This window comes from Orbicella faveolata, unplaced genomic scaffold (assembly GCF_042242905.1).
Source record: "Orbicella faveolata isolate gen_17 unplaced genomic scaffold, um_ofav_v1 contig_25, whole genome shotgun sequence".
Classification (NCBI taxonomy): domain Eukaryota; kingdom Metazoa; phylum Cnidaria; class Anthozoa; order Scleractinia; family Merulinidae; genus Orbicella; species Orbicella faveolata.
The window spans coordinates 18,592,517-18,613,113 of record NW_028301553.1 but is presented as its reverse complement, the minus strand read 5'-3'; the positions used below and the strand labels follow the sequence as shown (position 1 = coordinate 18,613,113).

The 20,597-nt window shown below is 40.1% G+C and overlaps 1 protein-coding gene across 1 annotated transcript in view; it reads right to left on the bottom strand.

Moving 5' to 3' along the window:
* The window catches only part of LOC110053120 (run domain Beclin-1-interacting and cysteine-rich domain-containing protein-like), a 61,693-nt gene that overhangs the window by 13,586 nt on the left and 27,510 nt on the right, over positions 1-20,597 (bottom strand). The window contains exons 5-9 of the mRNA XM_089295026.1: positions 20,003-20,106; positions 17,346-17,396; positions 6,313-6,499; positions 1,688-2,079; positions 302-375 (exon numbers count right to left, since the gene is read on the bottom strand). Coding sequence (XP_089151152.1) covers positions 302-375; positions 1,688-2,079; positions 6,313-6,499; positions 17,346-17,396; positions 20,003-20,106 — 808 coding nt within the window. The remainder of the gene's footprint in view (positions 1-301; positions 376-1,687; positions 2,080-6,312; positions 6,500-17,345; positions 17,397-20,002; positions 20,107-20,597) is intronic.

Sequence of the window (20,597 nt, the reverse complement as noted above, 5' to 3'; positions counted from 1 at the left end):
TAGTGGCTTGACGCTCACACTATAACTCACGCTTCAAATAAAATGTAAAGTACACAGAATACAAGCGTTACACTTGTGGTATCACCGATGCCCTGATCTGATCCATGTTGATACATACACTGACATGTTGATTATAACTTCCATAATATTCACAACTAATTTTTGTGATTAGCGCTATCTATCTGCTGTGCACGTTCCTAAGGAGAAAGCTCAAAAGGGCTTTCCTAATGCATGCCACACACTCCATTAAAAGTTCATCATCAGGACAGCTTGTGCTTACACGATTGTAAAAGATACAAACCTGGGAGGTTTGTGAGCATGGAAAATTATCTGTGCTCTGGGAGGTGCCCATTCTGAGTTCCCTCGAATGCGGTACTGAAAATCAATAAGAAAACCACTTTTATTTAGTTACGCTTTAAACTTTTTAAGTTAACATTTCTTTCTATGATATAATGAGCCAATTCTTTCTTTGGAGTTCAAACTTTACCCCAGCCAAAACACAGCTGCATCTCTTTCACAAATCACGAATCATTTGTTTACCCCTAACTGATGACTGCATGAGTTTGAAAGTAATATCATTATTTATAGCCGGTCAATCAAAAAGTCTTGAATCAATTGCTCGATCTTACACACTATTGTTTGAATTGTTGTGACAAGCTCCGAATGTATTTGTAAAATTTTAAAAAAGTCCGAAAGATTCAGGAATCTCTCAAGTTCGGAACTTGATTTATGCCAAGGTTTTCATTCAGGGACGGACACCTCACAGATTGAGCAGCTGTGAGGATGATTTTGTCTGTCTAGTTTGACCCTCCAGAGAAAAGTTTTTCTTATAAAGAAGTTTAGTTCAAACCATTCTGCCCGCCTGTGAAAACCAATTGCCTTCCTACGAAAAATGTTGAATGAAACCTCCGATTTACATGTCAGGTAGATATAGCACTTGACATACTAATTGGTGGCACATATAATAACATTAACTAAAGTCAGTAGCAAAAGTGCAAAAAATCACAGTATTTAAAGTTTAAAATCTCAAATATACGCATGTCAGAATTAACAATATAAAAGTTTTGCTATCAAAGAGAAAAAGGATCACAAGGATTTCCAGCTCAAATTCTGCTAATGTGAGCTTTTAACATATCCAAATGGGTTTTTTACATGTTAAGCGCTTATTTTTTTTTTCAGGTTCAAGCTACAATTGCCCCAGAAATATCAAAGTAAGTTTGCTTCCTTTCCCTATGCCTATAGCTAGTGCATTCCTGGTTTTTCAATGGAAAATTCCGGATCAACTACAGAGAGCAATGGAACAAATTGCAATCATGAGGCCTAGAATTACATAACATCTAAAACAATTAATTATAGGAGAAGGCCATGCTTTTTTCTTAATTTCCACCGAATGTGTTTGTGTGCAACTGTGAACTTCGCTTGATTTACATTATATTATTGAAATGAGTCACGAAGAAAGTGTCTGGCCATGGATGTTTGATCCCTTCAGCTTTGCTACACAGCAATAAGGTGGAAAACTCACCAAACAAACACTGAATTCAAAATTAACCACAAAAGTTTACTCTGATTTGCAAAAAATAATAATTTTTTAACAGCATTTAGGAAGCGATAAAAAAAATATATAATTTCATCAACTAAACAACTTCTTGAAGAAAGTGTGATCATATACAATCATATTGGAACTCACTGGTAATGAGTCTTGCTTGCACAGAGGTTTCTTTGTGAAGACTTCAACTTGAAGAACATCATCTGGTGCCACAGCAACAGCCTCTGGTAAGGGAAGTAAACACTGAGGAGCATCTTGAAATGAAACTAGCCATTGCAATTCAGATGCAGCTGGATGCTTCCTGTCGGAAAATTTCTCTAGCAGACTTTTTGCTACAGTCTCAGCTGAAAGCTGAGTGGACAGCTTGGTCTCCAAAACATCTGCCGCTTCTGATGAGGGACTGAAGGTTGCAACTGACCCAAGTGTAACAGAGGAGGTGCATAAGTCAGTATCATATTCCTGAAGTTGTTTATCAGATGTACTAATCTCTTCCCATTCAGGACTAAGTTCATCTTCACTGTCGCATGCTGATCCTGTGAACATAATAAACACTTCCTCACTAATCAAGGACATTAAATTTTGTACAAAAATCTTCGCATTACTTAAAATTTTTACTGTCTAAAAAAGAAAAGAAACCCAAATCAGGAAAACAACAACCAAAAATGCAGTCAGTCACCAAACAATCTGTTCATTCAAACATAACAGGAGAGCACATTATTAGTAAGGTCATCACAATGTACACATCTGTATCAAAGAAGTAATTTGATAGTACTCTGCTTTATTGCTTGTGATTATAATTTATGCAAACCGCCAAATCAGGGCACAGGTTCATGATACAAGGAATTATTAATATTTCAGTTCAGCAAAACGTGACATATTTCATATTTACCACCAACATCTACTATTACATAACGACCGAGTTTGATTACTTGAAATGTGACTCTCGCCTTGCAGCATATGGAAGCGTTGTGTTACAAAGGTTTGAATTTATAAAGGTTTGTATGGGGAAAAACGGTAATTGACATTATAGCCGAAATTTTGATGTTTTGCAGTAAAAAAGCCTTACCTCAATGCCTTGTTGTCTTTTCTATTGTCATCTTTCTTCTCAGCTCAATCTGAAGCCTTTTAGGCAAGTTACAGTTGAACCTTCCATAAGTGACCACCCAAAATGTCAAGCCTAGCAGGTCACTTACGGGAGGTGGTCGCTTAGGAGAGCTTAGACCATATTGAGTCAAAATTTGGCCTCATTAGCACATGGTAACTGCAGAGACTTATCCCACGTTTTAGATGTTTATTCATGTGAAAAGTCAATTTTGAGAAAAAATCTGGTACTTCACATTGAGAAATTTTTGTCTCTTGTACTACCCAGGAACGTGATAATGTTACAATTTAAGCTCTATTATTTGTCAAGTGGTCACTTAAGGGAGGTTAAAAACAATAGAAAATTTCAAACTTTAACTTCTAAAAGTGGTTGCGGTTGCTTGCAAGAGGTGATCTTTTACAAGAAGTTCCAAATATAGTGATTTGACTTAGAAACTTTTGGAATTTTGGAAAACTGGTCGCTGAGGAGAGCTGGTCACAACCAGAGGTTCGATTGTACTGCGCTTTGGTTTTCCTCTCCTAACAAAGAATAAAGGCTAGACACTCGATTGTGGACTGAGCCCCGCTCAAAGTGAAAAAAAACACTGAAAGCATGCCAGCTGTCCCAATTCCTCTTCAGAATCATAGCACAGGGTTAAGCGCTCCCTTTCAGTTAAATCCCAAGCCAAATTCATCTCTACAGCGCACGCTACAAAGCTCTGAATCAAAGAAAGCTAGCCATCCGGACTGAGAGATGATGCTGCCAGGACCCACCATGGACATTTCAAGCCCAAGTGGAATTCCGGGCTAACAAATTGACCCTGACCAGGGGAAGGGAGCGCAAAGTTCTCAACAAACCATGTACTTTGCTCCACAGTCCCCTAGGGAGATTTTTGTCCAGACTGCAGACAGAGTTGGTTTGTCAATCAAAGCAATGCTCTGTCGGTGGCCTGGACAAAAATCTCCCTAGGGGACCATGGAGCAAAGTACATGGCTTGTTCAGAACTGTGCACTCCCTTCCCCTGATCAGGGTCAATTTGTTAGCCCAGCATTATGCTGTGTTCATTGCGGGTCCCATCAGCATCCTCACTCAGTCCAGATGGCTAGCTTTCTTCGATTGAGAGCTTTGTAGTATGCGCTGTGGAGACAAATTTGGCTTGGAATTAACTGAAAGGGAGCGCTTAACCCTGCAGTACAATTCTGCAGAGGAATTGGTGCGGCTGGCATGCTTTCAGTGTTTTTTATTTTTTTTTTTCGCTTTGAGCGGGGGTCAGTCCAAAACCGAGTGTCTAGCCTTTACTCTTTCTTAGGAGAGGAAAACCAAAAAGCGATAACTCGTTTAAGAGGCTTTGGATCGAGCTGAAAAGTGAGATGAGAATGGAAAGGACAACAAGGCACTGAGGTCAGTCATTTTTATGCCAAAAACATCAAAATTTCGGCTGTAATGTCCATTATCGTTTTCCTCATACAAACCTTTATAAATTCAAACTGTTGTCACACAACCCTCCATATGCTGCAAGACAAGAGTCACGTTTCACGTAATAAAAGTGGTAGCTTTGTAATAGTAGATGTCGGCAGTAAATATGAAATATGTCACGTTTCACTAAACGTTAGCATAAAGATTTAAAAAATAGAAAATAACCACTTGCATCGTGAGCTTGGGCCGCCTGTGACCTATAAGTAATTTATCATAAATCTATCTAACAATTAGATTACGAGCTCAAGATTTCTATGAGGTGATAGTTGATGAGGCCAAAGGCTGAATCAACTATCACCTCATAGAAACTGAGAGCAAATAATCTAATTGTTTTAGTAGAATTCTTGCTTAAATTTACTTCAAATAAGGGTTTCCAATTATTTCTTGACGTATTATTAAACTTTGCGGCTGAAAAAGGTCACTTGGATTGAATTGTCATTTAAAATTGAAGCTGAATGCCCGCGTGCATCAGTTTTTTCAATAATTTCAACTTTTTTAAATATCAAGAAACCAAAAATGTCCTTCATTTTGACTTCTCAGAAATTTAATTACCATTTGCATCAAAATTTTCCTCCAACACTTTGGAAAAACGAAAAAAATGTCACCATTTCCTAGATGACCTCCAGCCACTGCACACTAATGGCTGATAGCGTTCAATGGCTCAGCCAATCAGATTACAGCATTTGCATTAGTATACTAGTAGAATTCTACTAATTGGGGATAGTTCTATTCGTCAATTCGAACTGAGGATATCAAAGTAAAACTGAAAAAAAGAGGAAGTTGGCCACATTTTTGGAGCCGCACTTTATAGCTCAAAAAGGCTGTGGTGAACATACAGCCACAGCAACTCCTGGTTTCCACAGCCTGAACCAATTAGGAGCATTTCCATCCCCTCTGTATGGGATGCAAGTCCAACAAGCCCTAGGATTTCACGGTAATGATCGTTTCTGGTACTGTGTCGTTACTGTGATTCAGAAATAACAGACATCTTCAGCCTTGCCAATCATAATTCATTTGACAAATGCTTATTTTTTTTCTGTTCTACTTTTCACATTAAAGTAGTTCCTTTGATTATAGCACTCCAATTATATATGAAACTAAAACGCTGTTTCACGTCACCCATTCGTCATCTTGTATAAATCCCAAAGTGCACTGCACAGTATGTGCAATACGGGTTGGGACGGATTTAAGATGGCACACAAATGGCTGATATAGAACAGCTACAATTGTTGGTTTTCAACCCAGCAATCATCAGCTTACATGGAATCCATTGGTGACTGCAAAGAAGAATTGCAAAAGCTGACCTTGTATAATTAAAGGACATTCAGGAAGAGGTAATTCTATACTGAATTCGAGATTGTTATGGAGAACATCACGTTGCTTACTTGCCAAGATCCATGCCACTGAGTACCTGTGAGCTTATATATAGTGTTCGTTTCATTTCTTTCTCTATTCTCTAATATTATTTCGTTTTCTGTTATTTGCATCCAAATCAAGCGCAACATTTTGTCAAAATAATTTCCATTACCCATCATTTCCCACAATCACTAGACACAGAACTGAAAAAGTGTTAGCAATGACATTTGAAATCCTAGGGCTTGTCCAACACAGGACAACTACCAGCACCAAATTTGCTGGTAACCATTTATCCTCAGAGAGAGGAGCTGTAGAGTAGAGTGTAGCTCAAGAACAATGTGACTTGCTGCAATGTAGCTTCCCTGGATCTAAATTGTTTGTTTCTGAAGCTTCGTTGCTCAGCCCCACTTTCTGCTATAAACACTGAGAGAGGTTAAATAAAGAGAATATAATTTCATCATCTATTTACTTATTTATGATTTATTTATGACCAAACTGAGAGTCAAATTTCTAAGCTCACTAAAAATCTCAAACAGTAATAATTCTAACCCCTTGGTATGTTTGGAAAGAATCTGACAGCAATACTATGGACAATGCTCATATTATCCAGCTGCCCTAAAACATGTCATACATAATTAATTATTACAGCACCATACACATTATAGCACCCAGAGTATAACAGCAAACACAAATGCAGCACTTTATTCTACTCCACATGGGTACTCAGATATAGCCCATGAAAACATCTTGCTGCTAAAGTGTATCCTGTCCACCTTGGATGGCACTCATTTTTCAGTAATTAAACTTAATTCAACACAGTGCAACTAGAGACAATTTTTTTATTGAGACTCACCTGATGAGTTTGTCCATGTGCCTGGCTCTGAAGTGGATGATTGTGTAGTTTCATCACTAAAAGCAGCCTGTTCCAGCAAATGTTTTCCTTGCTTTTTCTCCCATCTCTTTCTTTCAAGTTCCTCCTTTAGATGAAGGATCTCTTCATCTTCTTCCTCGTCTGAAGAGTTCACATCATCGCATTTCATCTAAATGATGTTAGATCACATACATGTAACTGTAGTACAAGAAATTGACTAGAAAGATGCTTTAGCTAGAAAACTCAAGTAGACGATTTTGAACTGCCTGCAAAGGATTCACAAGCTAACCATGCATTCTACATTTGACAAGGTTTGGTGAATAAATTCATTGTTACTTATATCTTTTTTGGTTATCTCCTGTAGTTATAATTCTCTGTTGTTGTTTTTTTTCTATAAAACAGAGAAAAACAAACCAACCGAAGTGATAAATTATGTGCCTGGAACAGAAGACAAGAATGAAATTGTGTGCTTAAATACCGTAATCTGATTATAATTCCTGGGCTTATACAATTTCGTAAGCACTTTTAGATGCGTCTATATTCAAGGGGGATTATAACCAGAACAAAAACAAAAAACGTTTTGAGCTAAAGCTGCACATGTTGATCAATATAGATTTTTCATTTACTGGTATATAAGCTTCAAAAAATTGTAATAAAACATTTTCAAAACAATGAAAGCTAGGGGGTCCTATAACTGGATGTATTGTGGTTCGGTTTAAAGGTACATGGGCTTATAACTGGGGGGCTTATTAGCGGCAGTTTACAGAATACAAATAAATGGATTTCTCACCAGCTGAGCTTGCAAAAGAGGCAAGAAATGAGGTTCTCACACACTGAAGTGGGGGCTGGGCCTGAGTTAGATATCACGTGTCATGCTAGGTCTCGTGACTCAGTTTTCTGTTTCTTGCCAGACGAGCAACAGCTTTTTTTGTCTTATTTTTTGGTTTCGAGATTTGTTTGTCTCTAACATGCCTTCAAAATCCAGAGCAGCTCAGTGATTACTTCCTCACACCCACAGTCCCGAAAAATCTGGCAGAAAACAATCGAGAAAGGAGCTGGATGCTGCAGAGAATCGACAAACCAAAGATCATTCTTGCAGCTCGAGGAGTTCCCGCCATCAGTTTCAATCTCCTTCTAGGGAATGCCACTCGTGTTTGGTTGTTCCAGACACACTCCGGCCTGGGCCCAAAAGCTCTTGGAGGCACAAAATAAGAGCAAAGAGCAGCTTCAACATGTGGAAAATGAACTGAAATCTCCCCCACAGTGATAAGCCTGACCGAGCAAAATCTCCTCAGCCCGAGTTTAAATACCAGTGGAACAAAGTTCAGTACAAGCTGAATGCGCAAGTCCTCAGAAAACTGTAAGAGGCTGCCGCCGCTAGCAACAAAAAGGAATGTAACGAAGTGCTCAATGAAAGTAAGAAGCTTTTAAAGGAAAGGAATAAGCATATTATGCTAGCTGAAACGTTTGCTTGGGAGGCTATGGATTTTTACAATCCAGGAGCCCCTTGCATGTGACTCGGATGATGAGATATGCATCAAGCGAGCAGTGAAAGAAAGCAAAGCGTTAAAATTGGCGAATAAAAAGCCCACAAAACCTCACTCACAGCAAGCCCACCCTCAGCGGCCGTATAACTCCCACCAGAATTCCACCATGACTAGGCACGTGGTAATTTCCGCCTCAAGGCCAAATGTCAAGTCGGGGCCAACAGATTCGTGTTTTCGATGGCATGCTGGAGTTCTAGACATTTTGCTCTGAACTGCCAGGCAGCCATACCCCTGTCCTCATGCGGAAAGACACTTTGATCAAGCATCTCAAGGGTGTTCAGTTGTACAATCTGATCAGCGCTGTGATTACAATGATCCTGTGGCTTTGGCCAGCAGTTTATTTGATATGTATGGTAAATTAGGCATTACAGAGCATGAAATGAAAGATGATGTTTAGAGTAGTGCTGTGGACTTCACCACTGTTGGAAGCCCAGTCTACAAGTTGTTGTTTGCCTGATAACAGTTGTACACAGGGGCCAGTCCATGTAAAAGGTCGTTTGAAGGCCCATTTAGATTTTTGGCAGGGGATTAAGTTGAACCAGTGGGCTATATCAGTTATAAGAGATGGCTATGCTCTCCCATTTGTGAACCTGTTCCAGCTAGGAACAAAGTGAAAAACCAGAAGTCTGCTTTGGAAGAAGCAAGTTTTGTTTCAGAACAAATCATAGAATTGCTTTCCTCAGGTTGTGTGATAGAGGTCAACCAGTCAGAGGTTCAAGTTATCAGTCCGTTGGGGGTGGTTAAGAACAGTAGCCAGAAACGGTTGATCCTAGATCTCCGATATGTTAATAAGTATTTCAGAATCTCCAAGTTCAAATATTAGGACATCCAGACAATGCACGATATTTTCTCTTTGGGTGATTGGTTTTTCAAGTTGGACTATAGATCAGGGTACCCATCATGTGGACATTTTTCTATCCCACCAAAAATTTCTGGGGTTCAATTGGACTTCGCAAGGGCAAAAGAAGTGGTTTGTTTTCTCAGTTCTCCCATTTGGTCTGGCATCTGCCTCTTTGTTTTCACAAAAGTCCAAAAAGCCCTTGTTAAACACTGGCAGGAACAGGGAGTCAAAATTTTCACATACTTGGACAATGGGGCGGGGGCAGGAAGGAGCCACACCACAGCATTAGCAGCATCCAACATGGTCAAAGGGGACATAGCTGCTAGTGGTTTCATAGCCCACCCCAAGAAATGCTGCTGGGAACCTACCAAGTGGGCGACTTGCTGAGGTTTTCTCTCAACTTGAGTGAAGGTAGCATCCAGGTTCCCCAGATTGCATTGCCTGTCTGCAGGAGAGAATTAAATGTTTGTCTAATGGTACCCCCACTGCATGGCAAGTGGAGAGCTTGGCGGGGACAGTGGTTTCAACGGGACTGGCCCTCGGTCCTGTCAGCTGTTTGTGAACCAGGACCTTGTACCTGGATATTTTGTCAGGAGAGTTCTGGTCCCAGTGCATCACTCTCTCCCCAGGAGCAGTTAGGGAGGTCCGGTTTTGGAAAGATGGTTTTCCTCAGTGCAATGGGTGACCAATTTGGGAGGCAGATCCGAATATTGATGTCATCTCCTATTCAGAAACTAGTGACTCAGGATATGGGGGTTACTTTGTGGACATCGCAGGTACTGAAGTATCAGGCTGCTGGTCAGAGGTGGAAAGCAGGGAGAGTTCCACATGGAGGGAACTTGGAGGTACAAGGCTGGTACTCCTGTCAGTTGTGGATAACCTTTCAGGGAAAACAGTATGTCACAGAACTGACAACATGAATGTCGAAAATATCCTTAAGAAGGGAAGCCCAGGCCCAAAGCTACAGTACATGCTGAGGCCGTTGCTATCTACACTCTCTGTGGGCAGCACAATATTTGTTTAGAACCAAAGTGGATCCCCAAGGAATTAAACTTTTAAGCTGATACGCTTTCCAGACAGGTGGACTATGACAATTATATGCTTTACCGAGATATTTTTGCAGCCTTGGACATGGTCCCCACACCGTCGACCAGTTCTCAACATTCAGGACATGCCAAGTCCCTTGTTTTTGCAGTCGCTGGCTTAACCCCTGCACTGAAGGAATCAATGCATTTACTCTTTCTTTGACAGGGGAGAATAATTGCTTGTTTCCTCCACCCTTTTTGAACTTGGAAAATGTTATTTTCCAAGTTGTAGTGGTGGAACAATTTCACTCCATCACTCCTTCACTTCCTGTCAGACATTTGGAAACCCTGGGGAGGGGAGACTCCCATATGAAAAGGCACAGGATGCTTGTCAGAGAATACGAATTTAACTACTAAGGGACACTAATGCAGATGTTGCTTGAGCTTTATTAGATCCCTAAAAGATACCACTTAAAATGGAATAGGTTCAATCACTAGCCACTGTTCAAAAAAGGATCCCGTGTGCACTTGTAGATCCAACTCGCGTACTCGAGAGATCAGCAGAAATGAAGCCCAAAAACAGAAATTAAATGAGAGCATTTCTTTTATTATTATTTCCTCAAGTGCACCCCAAAGGATACTTTGACAGCTAAAAATGGTGGCACGGTAGCCTGTGAGAGGCATTATTGGCCTATGAGTGGGCTTGTTGGCCTGCACAAAGCATTACTTACCTGTGAGAGGTGCATAATAGTCTGCTTGAGGCATCATTGCCCTGTCGGAGGCAGGTGTTGGCCAGCCTGGGCCTGTGAGAGGCATTATCAGCCCATGTGAGTAATATGTCGGCCTGTGAAATACTGTACACTAAAAGGTGTACTTTCTGCAGTTACTGTTTTTAAGACAACTACCTACCTTGGTCCATGTAGTAACCTGAAACTGAACGTTTGTGGGATCAAAAGTTTTTCTTTTTACCTGGCAGTGCCTAGCCAAAGAGCAGTGGAATACAGGGAGCAAACTGCATTTACACCAGTAGTACCCGGCATTTGGAGGGGTCTGTATGTTAATAACTAACTTACAACATCACTAAACTCAGGAAAATCTAAAAGGATATTGGCACTATATAAATATTTTATTATTATTATTATTATTATTATTATTATTATTATTATTATTATTATTATTATTATTAAAGACTTCTATATAGTTCTTTGCCAGCTGCCCCCACCCTGAGGGATCTAAGGCACAGTTGCCAGCCGGAAGTGCGTTCACTAGCCGAGTCAATACCTGGTTTGTCATCATCCAGGACAGAGCTCCCAGTGCTGTTAAGAAATACTTGGCTGCTTTTCCAGCATGGCAGAAGTGAGCAGAACCCAGAGGCATCAATGTCCTTCCTACATCAGGTCCTGCATTTGCCCTGTACTTAGTGCATCTGCTGCACACCAAAGGATCATTGGCTTCCATCCAAGCAGCAGCCTTTGGGGTGGCTTGGGTGCACCAAAAAGCCTGCTTACTGTCCCCATCTCATCACACCCTGAAGAAACAACTGCTTGAGGCGTGTGTAAGAATACTTGGAACTTGTCCCAAAAACAGGAAAATGCCAATCACAACAGACCAAGTAAAAGAAATGGCACTTAAGTTTGGCACATGGAAATCTCAGTGAGCTCCAGATAACATGCCTTATTTCCACTGGTTTTGCAACATTTCTTCGCTGGGATGATCTTAAAGATCTTACACGTGGAAACCTGCTAACGACCAGCAACCACATGTCCATCTCCTTGATGAAGAGAAAGAACAACCACTTCAGGGAGGGGTCTTCAATCCTGGTTGCACGCACCAGCCCTTCTTCCTGTCCCATAGCAATTATGGAATGGTTCCTACTCGCTGGCCAGCACCAAGAAACCGACTACTTACTCAGAAAGATACATGTGTGCCATCCCAAACGCGGTTTTTCCCTCCACCTGCAACTGCTGACTTATCCGAAAGATAGTGAGTTGGTTAACAAGTGTTTGAAAACCGTTGGGCTTAATCCCAAGCAGTATGGTCCACACGGCCTCAGATTCAGTGGGGCTTTGCAGCAGCCACGGCTGCTATCCCAGACAGGCTGCTCATGCGTCATAGCAGCTGGCGTTCGGAGTCAGCTAAGAACATGTACATTCAGGAAACAGAAGAAACCCTCCTTGGGGTTTCCCGAGCACTCCGCCTATAAGATCCATTTGTGACAGCTTTTCTTTTCAGGACTGTGTTTTTCAGAGGAGACATTTTTTAAGTTCATCTGAACTAAGTTCTTTGCATGAACATCTCCAGTCTTGTTGTTCTGTCCCAACCAGTGGGCTACTGCAGAGCATGACATAGTTTTCGTTTTATTTATATCATTCACTAACTTGCTATTTTTATGCAGGGTCCAAAAATAACAGTGTTACTTAAAACTACCGTTTTTCAAGACAGCTTTGAGTTTTACTGTGGTATTTTACATTGAATTTCATTCATTTTTAATTCCACAATACATTGAAGTAACAAACATGATGATTTTACTTTTCTTGTCAACATTTGTAACTTGATACTTGTTTTCCTTGCAAAGGTATGTAATATTATACCTTTGAAAACATAAGGAAGATGTGCTCGCTTTTTATTTTATTTTTCCCACTGGAGATTGATGGAATAAAGTTAAGTAACTGATGAAAAAATCGAAGTGGAATGATTTTGTTTTATTCAAAACAATTCATTTTACTGATTAAACAAGAACTAATTTTATTATCAAAAAGTCATGTCAAGTAATGGAGTCTTGTGACTGAATAGTGCACGAAAGTCAACAATCGGCGCTGAGCTTCCACATGTATCCAAAGCATCCAAATGCATTGCACACTCTATCTTTCTATTGTCCAGTGCCATCTCAGCTATGCAACCCAAGTATGGTTGCCACAGTCCATTGGCTTACTACAGTGAGTTGAGGCTTCCTTCCTGTTGCAATGAAGCCTATAAGACCTGCCTCCAACTAACAAATCTGTTACCTATTTCATACTGGCATGGATTTTTGGATATAGTTTTTTTTCTATAAAACTGTAACAACTTAGTTTTGATAGATAGTGAAGCCCTGCCTGTAACTAGACCATCAACAAGATTTACTAGATCACTGAGCAGCACTGCTATCATTTATATTCCTAAGCAAAGTAGAACTCTTACTTATCAACACTCATTTTTCATACGTACATGCCGCACATGGAATGCTCTGCGCCCCCGAGTTACACACAAGTCTCATCTCTCTAGCCTCATTTAAACGTCTACTACTTCAATATCACAATAGGGTTCTAGATCTGTGTGACGTTGACAACATAAGAACCTGGAGAATCTGTCCCAGGTGCAACATAGCAAGGACTCTCCTGTGCCAGCCATCATGCTGTTTCTAGCAATTTGAAATTCTGTTTTGTTTCCTTTTGATTTTTCTTGTTTATATATGCGTAGCTTTAGTTTAATTCTTATTAACGAGGGATCCACTGTAATTGGCAAGGTTGTAGTGGTCTCCCTGCCTAATAAAAATCTTATGTACCGTATATAGGTATTTTAGTTAGACGAAGTTCAATAAATAAGAAAAGTGCATTCTTATTCTGTTATCACCTTTAGTGTTAACAATAAAACCACTTCAAAATAATTAATACACATTGTTATACCTCCCAACTCAAATACGTTTTCTGATTGGAGGAAAACATGTCATGTGTCATGGGTCAAAACTTACTAACATCCTGGGGTGAACAAAACTCACTAACTCCCTAGGGAAACAACAACTTGAACTTTTGACTCACACGTGATCAGGTCGTGCTCCTTGAAACCGTGACAAATTTGTGGGCCAGCCAGCATCAAGCACATGATTTCTTCACAAATGATTTCTTTGCAGACCCTTAATGTTACCCTGGGCTTTGTCTCAGGTAACATTGAGGGTCTCGGGGAAACAAAACTCACTGTTTCCTTTGGGGCCAGTCATTAAGTGCTTAATGATCTTCATTGTTGAAAGCCCAATCACTTAAAAAAGGTTTGTTGTTACAAACATAGTGGTGGGCATTCAAGTACTCAAGATTCCAATCATTGAAGGCATTCAAGGCATTCTGTCCACAAGGTTGATCAAAAAAGATCAGCCGCAATAAGAAGATTGATCAGATGAAGGCAGTGCAGTAAGTTGCCTATCATGGGGACCAATAACTACCCTGGGCACTATAGCTTGCTCTTAGTTTATTTACAGTTTATGTCCCATAACCTGGAATTTCACATCATCAACAAGCCAGTAATGCCATTGCTTGGTCTTACGGACTCCTTAATATCATTCAGTTGCACAGCCAGGTCCATGAGGTTGACACCATCAGTGCCTTGCGCACAGCAATACTTGGTTAGTACAAACTTAAGATTTATCTCAAGGTGATCTTGGCAATTTACAATTCTCAATTTGCAAAATATGAGGCTGGACACCAACGTAACCCGTTATCAGGCCATCACCCAGAGTACCCCTTGCAATGGAGGAGAGTGTTAGAAGAGAACTTGATAGGATGGATAAGATTGAAGCAATCACACCGACGTGTGAACCAACTGAGTGAGTCTCACAAATGGTGGTGGCAAAGAAAAAAGATGGCAGTATTCACATCTGCATCAATCTGAGGGATCTCAATTAAGCCCTAAAGAGACCCCATTATCCTATGAGAACGGTTGAAGATGCCCAGTGCCACAGTATTATCTACCCTCGATGCAAGAAGTGGTTTTTGGCAAATCAAACTTGACTGAGAATCTTTATTACTCACAACTTTCAAGACACCATTTGGAAGATTCCGGTTTCTACGCATGCTGCGCATGCCGTTTTGCATCACTTCTGCCTCAAAAGTCTTCCAGTGTGCGATGGAAGAGCTGCTTGCTGGGGTATCCCTGTGCCATCATCATTGATGACCTGTTAGTATGAGGTGAGGGAACAGCACACCATGATGCAAACTTAAAGAGGGTGCTACAAAGGGTACAAGATATTAGCCTGAAACCAGCTCCAAAGAAGTGGACGTTCTGCCTCAACCCAGTGTCCTATGTTGGCCATCAGTTCACGAATGGTGGTCTCAAGCCTGATGAAGCCAAAGTTGCTGCTATTAAAGAGATGCTGACACTGGATGGGCCAGAGGTACTGCATCAATTTTTTGGCATGACCAATTATCTCCACAAGTTCATTAGCATCTTTAGTGAGAAGACTGCGCCACTACGCAAATTGCTGTGGAATGACACACACTGGAGTTGGGAGCCAGCAGAGCAACAAACTTTGAAGGCCTGAAGACAGACATCTCTCAACCTCTGGTCCTGAGGTACTTCGACTCCTTAAAGCCTGTCACGCAGTCCATCGATGCCTAAAAGAGCAGTCTTGGTGCTGCGTCTTTAGAGGATGGTTACCCTGTGGCCTATGCCTAATGAGCCCTAACGGAAGCTGAAATTCGATATGCACAAAATTAAAAGGAGCTGCTTTCTGTTTCGTTTGCATGCAGAAAATTTCATGATTTCATCTATGGTTGACAAACCACCATTGAGACCAATCACAAGTCTCTTACAGCAATTGTAAATAAGCCTCTTCATTCAACCCCCACCCGTCTTCAGCATATGTTCTTGCAGCTTCAAAAGTATGATTTGAAGTTTATCTACAAGAAGCAGACTGAATTTTGCATCGCAGACACATTGTCGTGCACCTACATCGATGAGAATTCCGATTTCAAGGCTGATAAGCAGATTGACATCCTGTCCCTTAAATCAATTTCTCCTGAACATGTGGCTGAACTCAAGAGACACACTCTTGCAGATCAGGCTGTGATGCAGAGAGTTTCTCATTTCATTCCTAATGGCTGGCCAGCAAAGCCCAAGAGTGTACCCCCAGAGGTACAGCCATACTTTCCAATCAGAGATGAGCTGATCATGAACAATAGAATCATTTTAAAAGGCCTGAGAGTTGTGGTTCCACAAGCCTTGCATGAAGAGTATATTCAACAACTCCACAAGGGGCATCCCGGGATAGATGCTACAAAGAGAGGAGCAAGAGAAACCGTGTATTGGCCTTCTTTGATGCTCAATATCGATTGTGCCATAGCATCATGCCAGCCTTGCAATAGTGCTAAAACCTCACCAGCAGAAAGAAGCACTCGTTATTTAACCAGTTCCAGATCTCCCATGGCCCCTTGTGAGCACAGACTCATTTGACTGGAATGGATTGCAGTACCTGATACTCGTCAACTCCTACCTGGTTGGTTTGAAATGAATACCCTCAGTGACTTGTCGTCTAAAACTGTGATCACAAAGATGAAACACCATTTTGCTGTCCATGGCATTTCATTAAATTAAATTAAATTAAATTAAATTAAATTAAATACTTAATTGGCCACTCCTCATTGGGGCTCTTCAGGACCAATGTAAACAAACAATGATAAATATGATAAATAAATATTCAAATAAACATAACTAGGTTAAGAATCCAACTGGCGCGAGGCAGACCAGTTGGCTATTTACAAGCGCAGCCAAGAAGTTGAACTCGGGGCTACTGAGAACAACATCAGCTAACGGTCAGAACGGGATTTGAACCCAGGACCTACGGCTTTCAAATTCGGCACTCTAACCACTCGGCCATGCTGCCTCCATCCAAGTTGCTAACTGACAATGGTCCACAATTTGCAAACAGGGAATTCAAAAGCTTCAAGCCAGCAAATGGAGTCTTGAGCATATCACTAGCAGCCCTTACTTTACTTAGTCCAATGGTTTTGCAGAAAATGCAGTCAGACAAGCCAAGACCTGCTAGAGGAATGCAAGAAGGATGGTTCTGACACCTTGGTTGGCCTTCTTAACCTTGGGAATGTTCAAAGAGATCAAGTCCTAGGTTCTCCTGCGCAGTGGTTGATGTCGTGGCATACCAAATGTGTTATTCCTGTTGCAAAGGAACTCCTTACTCCCAAAGCAATCAACAGTAAGCACATAAGCTCATGTTTGAAGCTTAAATGCCAACAGCAAAAGTCATATCACAATCAGAATGCCAAACTCGTCCACATTTCTCTGTCCACAGCAAGTTGTGCAACTTCAGACTGACAAAGGATACCAGAAAGGGGGCATTGTCAAGCACCCCCTGCAAAGCCACAGTCGTACATTGTTGAAGCTGAAGGAAAGGAGTACCACAGAAACCGAAGACATCTCCTGTTTGTTCCAGAACCGGCTCCTTCAGAGGTCTCTTGCAAAGACTCCGACAAGACCCAGTGGCCCAGAGGGATATGTCACGAGATATGGAAAGATAATTAAACCAAATCCAAAGTTTCAAGAATTTGTGATCATAAGACACTGACTTTAAATGAACTGCTTTTGCTTTCACTTATTTTCTTTTCTCTACTAAGCTGAAGCTTTGTGTATTTATCTTGCAAAGGGAAGTATGGAACAAGCATGGAACGAGCGTGTGAATGTATCTGTGTAGAATGTGCATGGAGAGTGTGGGAACAAAATGCAAATCAATTTTGTATTACATGCATGTGAATAAATGGACTTGTTGGCTGAGGATGTCTCTTGAAAATTACAATATGCATAACTTTAACACATACCATAGCAGAATAACAAGCTACAACATACCTGTTCAATGGCAGCAATCAGTGCTTCAGATATACTAAAATGGGCATTCTCCTGTTGCAAAAGAAGTTCAAAGTTAACCTCTCCAGCACTAAATAAATCGAAACTATTTGAAGGTGTCAATGGAAATTAAGAAGCCAAACCAAGTTAAGCTACAGTTCAGAAGTCCCTGAATGAGGAAAATGCAGACAAAGCTCTTGACAGCCAACAGTTATGCTAAAGGTCTCAATCAAGTTGTTCCAGATTACACTAGAGCCACCAAAATTCAACACATTTCACAAACAAATCAATTAAATTAACTTAGCCAAATGTCACAATTTTGCATGCACTACTGCTAATGTAATTCAGCATGGGCATTCATACAGCAATCATTTTACTTGCTCCATGCCTGTGCTACCTATACCATTTTTCTTCATAAATGACACAGTGTATTGATGATTTTAGTCTTTTATTAGAAACGTATGTAAGGAAAAGTAACCATGCAAAGAGCCCAGTGATTAGAACTTAGGTTTTTCTTTGCTGCCAAAAGAACCCAGTTAAATGTAGCACATGCGTTCAAGTAGTCAGTCAAAAAATTGAGACTGAATACTGTGAATAGCTTTCCACTTGTTAGAATTTCACAAAATTTGGAAAGAAAATACTTTGGAAAATAGGTAAATGGAGTATCAAAAAAATATCCACATATAACAAAGGACACTCTAGATATTCCAGTTATCCTTCAACAAAGGACATTAATTAAAAACATCTCTGTTAAACTATTATTAAAAATCAATTTGTAATCCAGAAGGTCCTGGGCTTCAAATCCTCCTCCTACCATTGGATGGATTTGTGTTTGGTGATCCCAATTTACTTTGTTTTGCTTATGTCAGTATCCCCAATTAGTACAGTAATGATGAACACTTTGACACTCAAATAAAGTGGCTTAGGATTTTGCATTTGCCTTGGTCACCGTTTCAAGGAGCTACGTCACAGTTTGCACATCTTGAAAAGTTTAGCCTAAATTTTTCAAGTTCGTCATTTGAAACTTGTGTTAATCTTCTCCATGCCTGATCATCCTTGTTCCTTTATGATTTTTTATTATCTCTTTGGTGTTTTTCTAACTTAGTAAACTACTATTTTTAGGTCTCCTTCAATTTAAAGGTAATTTTGTTTGTGGCAAAAATTACTATTTAAAAAAAACCTGATGGAACTCCTTTAACCCAAACAACAGTAAATTAAAGTCAGTTGGTAAATTTATGGTCATTTACCTACTTCTGAGTTGGCATTTATTTCATGATGAGTATTGAGTTGTTTTGGGTGTTGTATTGTGAGCTATTTTTAAGTCTGGTTAAACCCAGTGTTTCTTGATAGTTATCTAATGTTATCGGGTTAAAACATGAGCTTGCCTTTTAGAATGTTATGGCTTCTATAGCAAAATAACTGACAAGGGTGTTTTTTTAGACAAGAGGCAGTAGTCGGTTACTCATTCTTGAAGACAGTAGTCAGACTGCAGATTGATTCTGATAAGGATCAGAAATTCAACCAGTCTCTAAAAGAGTAGACAAAAACAGGAAAACTTGAGAGTTAACATGTAATGACGGGCTGTTTTGTTTACCTAATTTTGACTGTCTTACATCCTACATGAAAAAATCAATAATTCCTGCTTCCTGTCCATGAAAAGAACCAACTTCCCACCTCCTGCCGACCCCTTGCAATCGCGCATCCCGCCTTCAAATTTCCTTTATCCCGCATCCCAGCAGCGAAAAAAGGCTCATCCCATATCTCACCAACCCTATGTTAGAACCTCAAATAATTTTAAGAAATTAACTTCCTTAACAGAATATTATAGACCCTGTACTACAACAGAGAATAAAAATTATTCTGAAAACTGTAGACATATCTTGAAACAGAAATGAGCATAAACAAACCTTCCTTTAATTACTAAAGAATATCATTCTGTCCTACAACAAAGGTGGGTGGTCATTATGCTTTCATTAATATTTTCCCACACACCGCTGGGAGCCATGCCAAGCCTAACCACACAGCCTGAACTTTATTAACATAAGTACATAATTGTCTTACAATGACACAAAAAGTGGCTAGAGAATAATTTCACCCCAACTTAACACATTCTACAAGTACTTCACGGGTGGGTGGGTGGGGCATGTCAGGCAGTGGCAGATGGCGAAACAAAAACTGAAACCTTACACAAGCCACGTAACCTGAAACCCCCCGCACACCTGTACCCAGACTCCCAGCCGTGTGTGAGAAAAATGTTTTCCGCTTCTTTCGTTCCTCAGCCAACGGAAAACCACACGTATGGCATTGATGTTTAAGGTTTAGGTGAACAACAATTCAAATAAATCAACCAAAGCTCTGACAACAAACTACTGTTGTAGGTATTTTTGTTCTCATTTTCTTTTTCTTCTTCATAAAGCAGGTTCATTATTATTTCCTTTTATAATGTAATAATGGAAGTGCATACAATCAGGTTTGATTTCCTATAAAATGTTATGGGAAACAACGAGGAACATTATTTCTAAATTTACTGGTAATAAGGAATGACTGATATAGCATCCATAATTTGTCTTTTTACATACTTTTTCATTACTAATTCAAGGCCAAGTACAGTATGTACCTAAGTAACTTAATCATTGATTTTTAGCACTATTGGTAAATACCTTATCTAATTCACATGAGCTAAAGTCCTGTGATGCCAAAATTGTTGCTAAGGATTGTTCCTGATATGGATCCTCTAAATATGGATCATTGCAGTACAATGACTCTGCAAAGATAAAAAAGAAATATGGGAGTGCGTGCACGGGGTGCACATGGACAGCAATGAACTCAACATAGAAATTAATATTATTATCTGGCAAGGCAGTCGTTTGGTTATGACTGGGTCTTTGAATGATTAAAACCAGTTACCTGCCTTTCATTGCCTGCGTAAAGCCCCCTTTTACATTAAATAGCTCATAGAGATGAACTAGTGTACAGTACTTAATAGTTGTCTGAACTGTGCAAATGACAATAGGTAAAAGTTTAACAGCAAATTCATCGCTGCAAAGTTCTGAAATTTGAAGCATACATGTACACGAGCAAACTATTTCAGTGTTGCAATGTCAATTTGAATTTTTGAACCAATCAAGAGGGCAAAAGTGAGATGACATTACCATGTTACAGTGATGTCTCTCTTGCAAACCAAACTTTGAGATGATTGCATGATACCAGTATTTTTTGGTTAGCACGTAAAAAGACCCATCCATAATTAAGCTA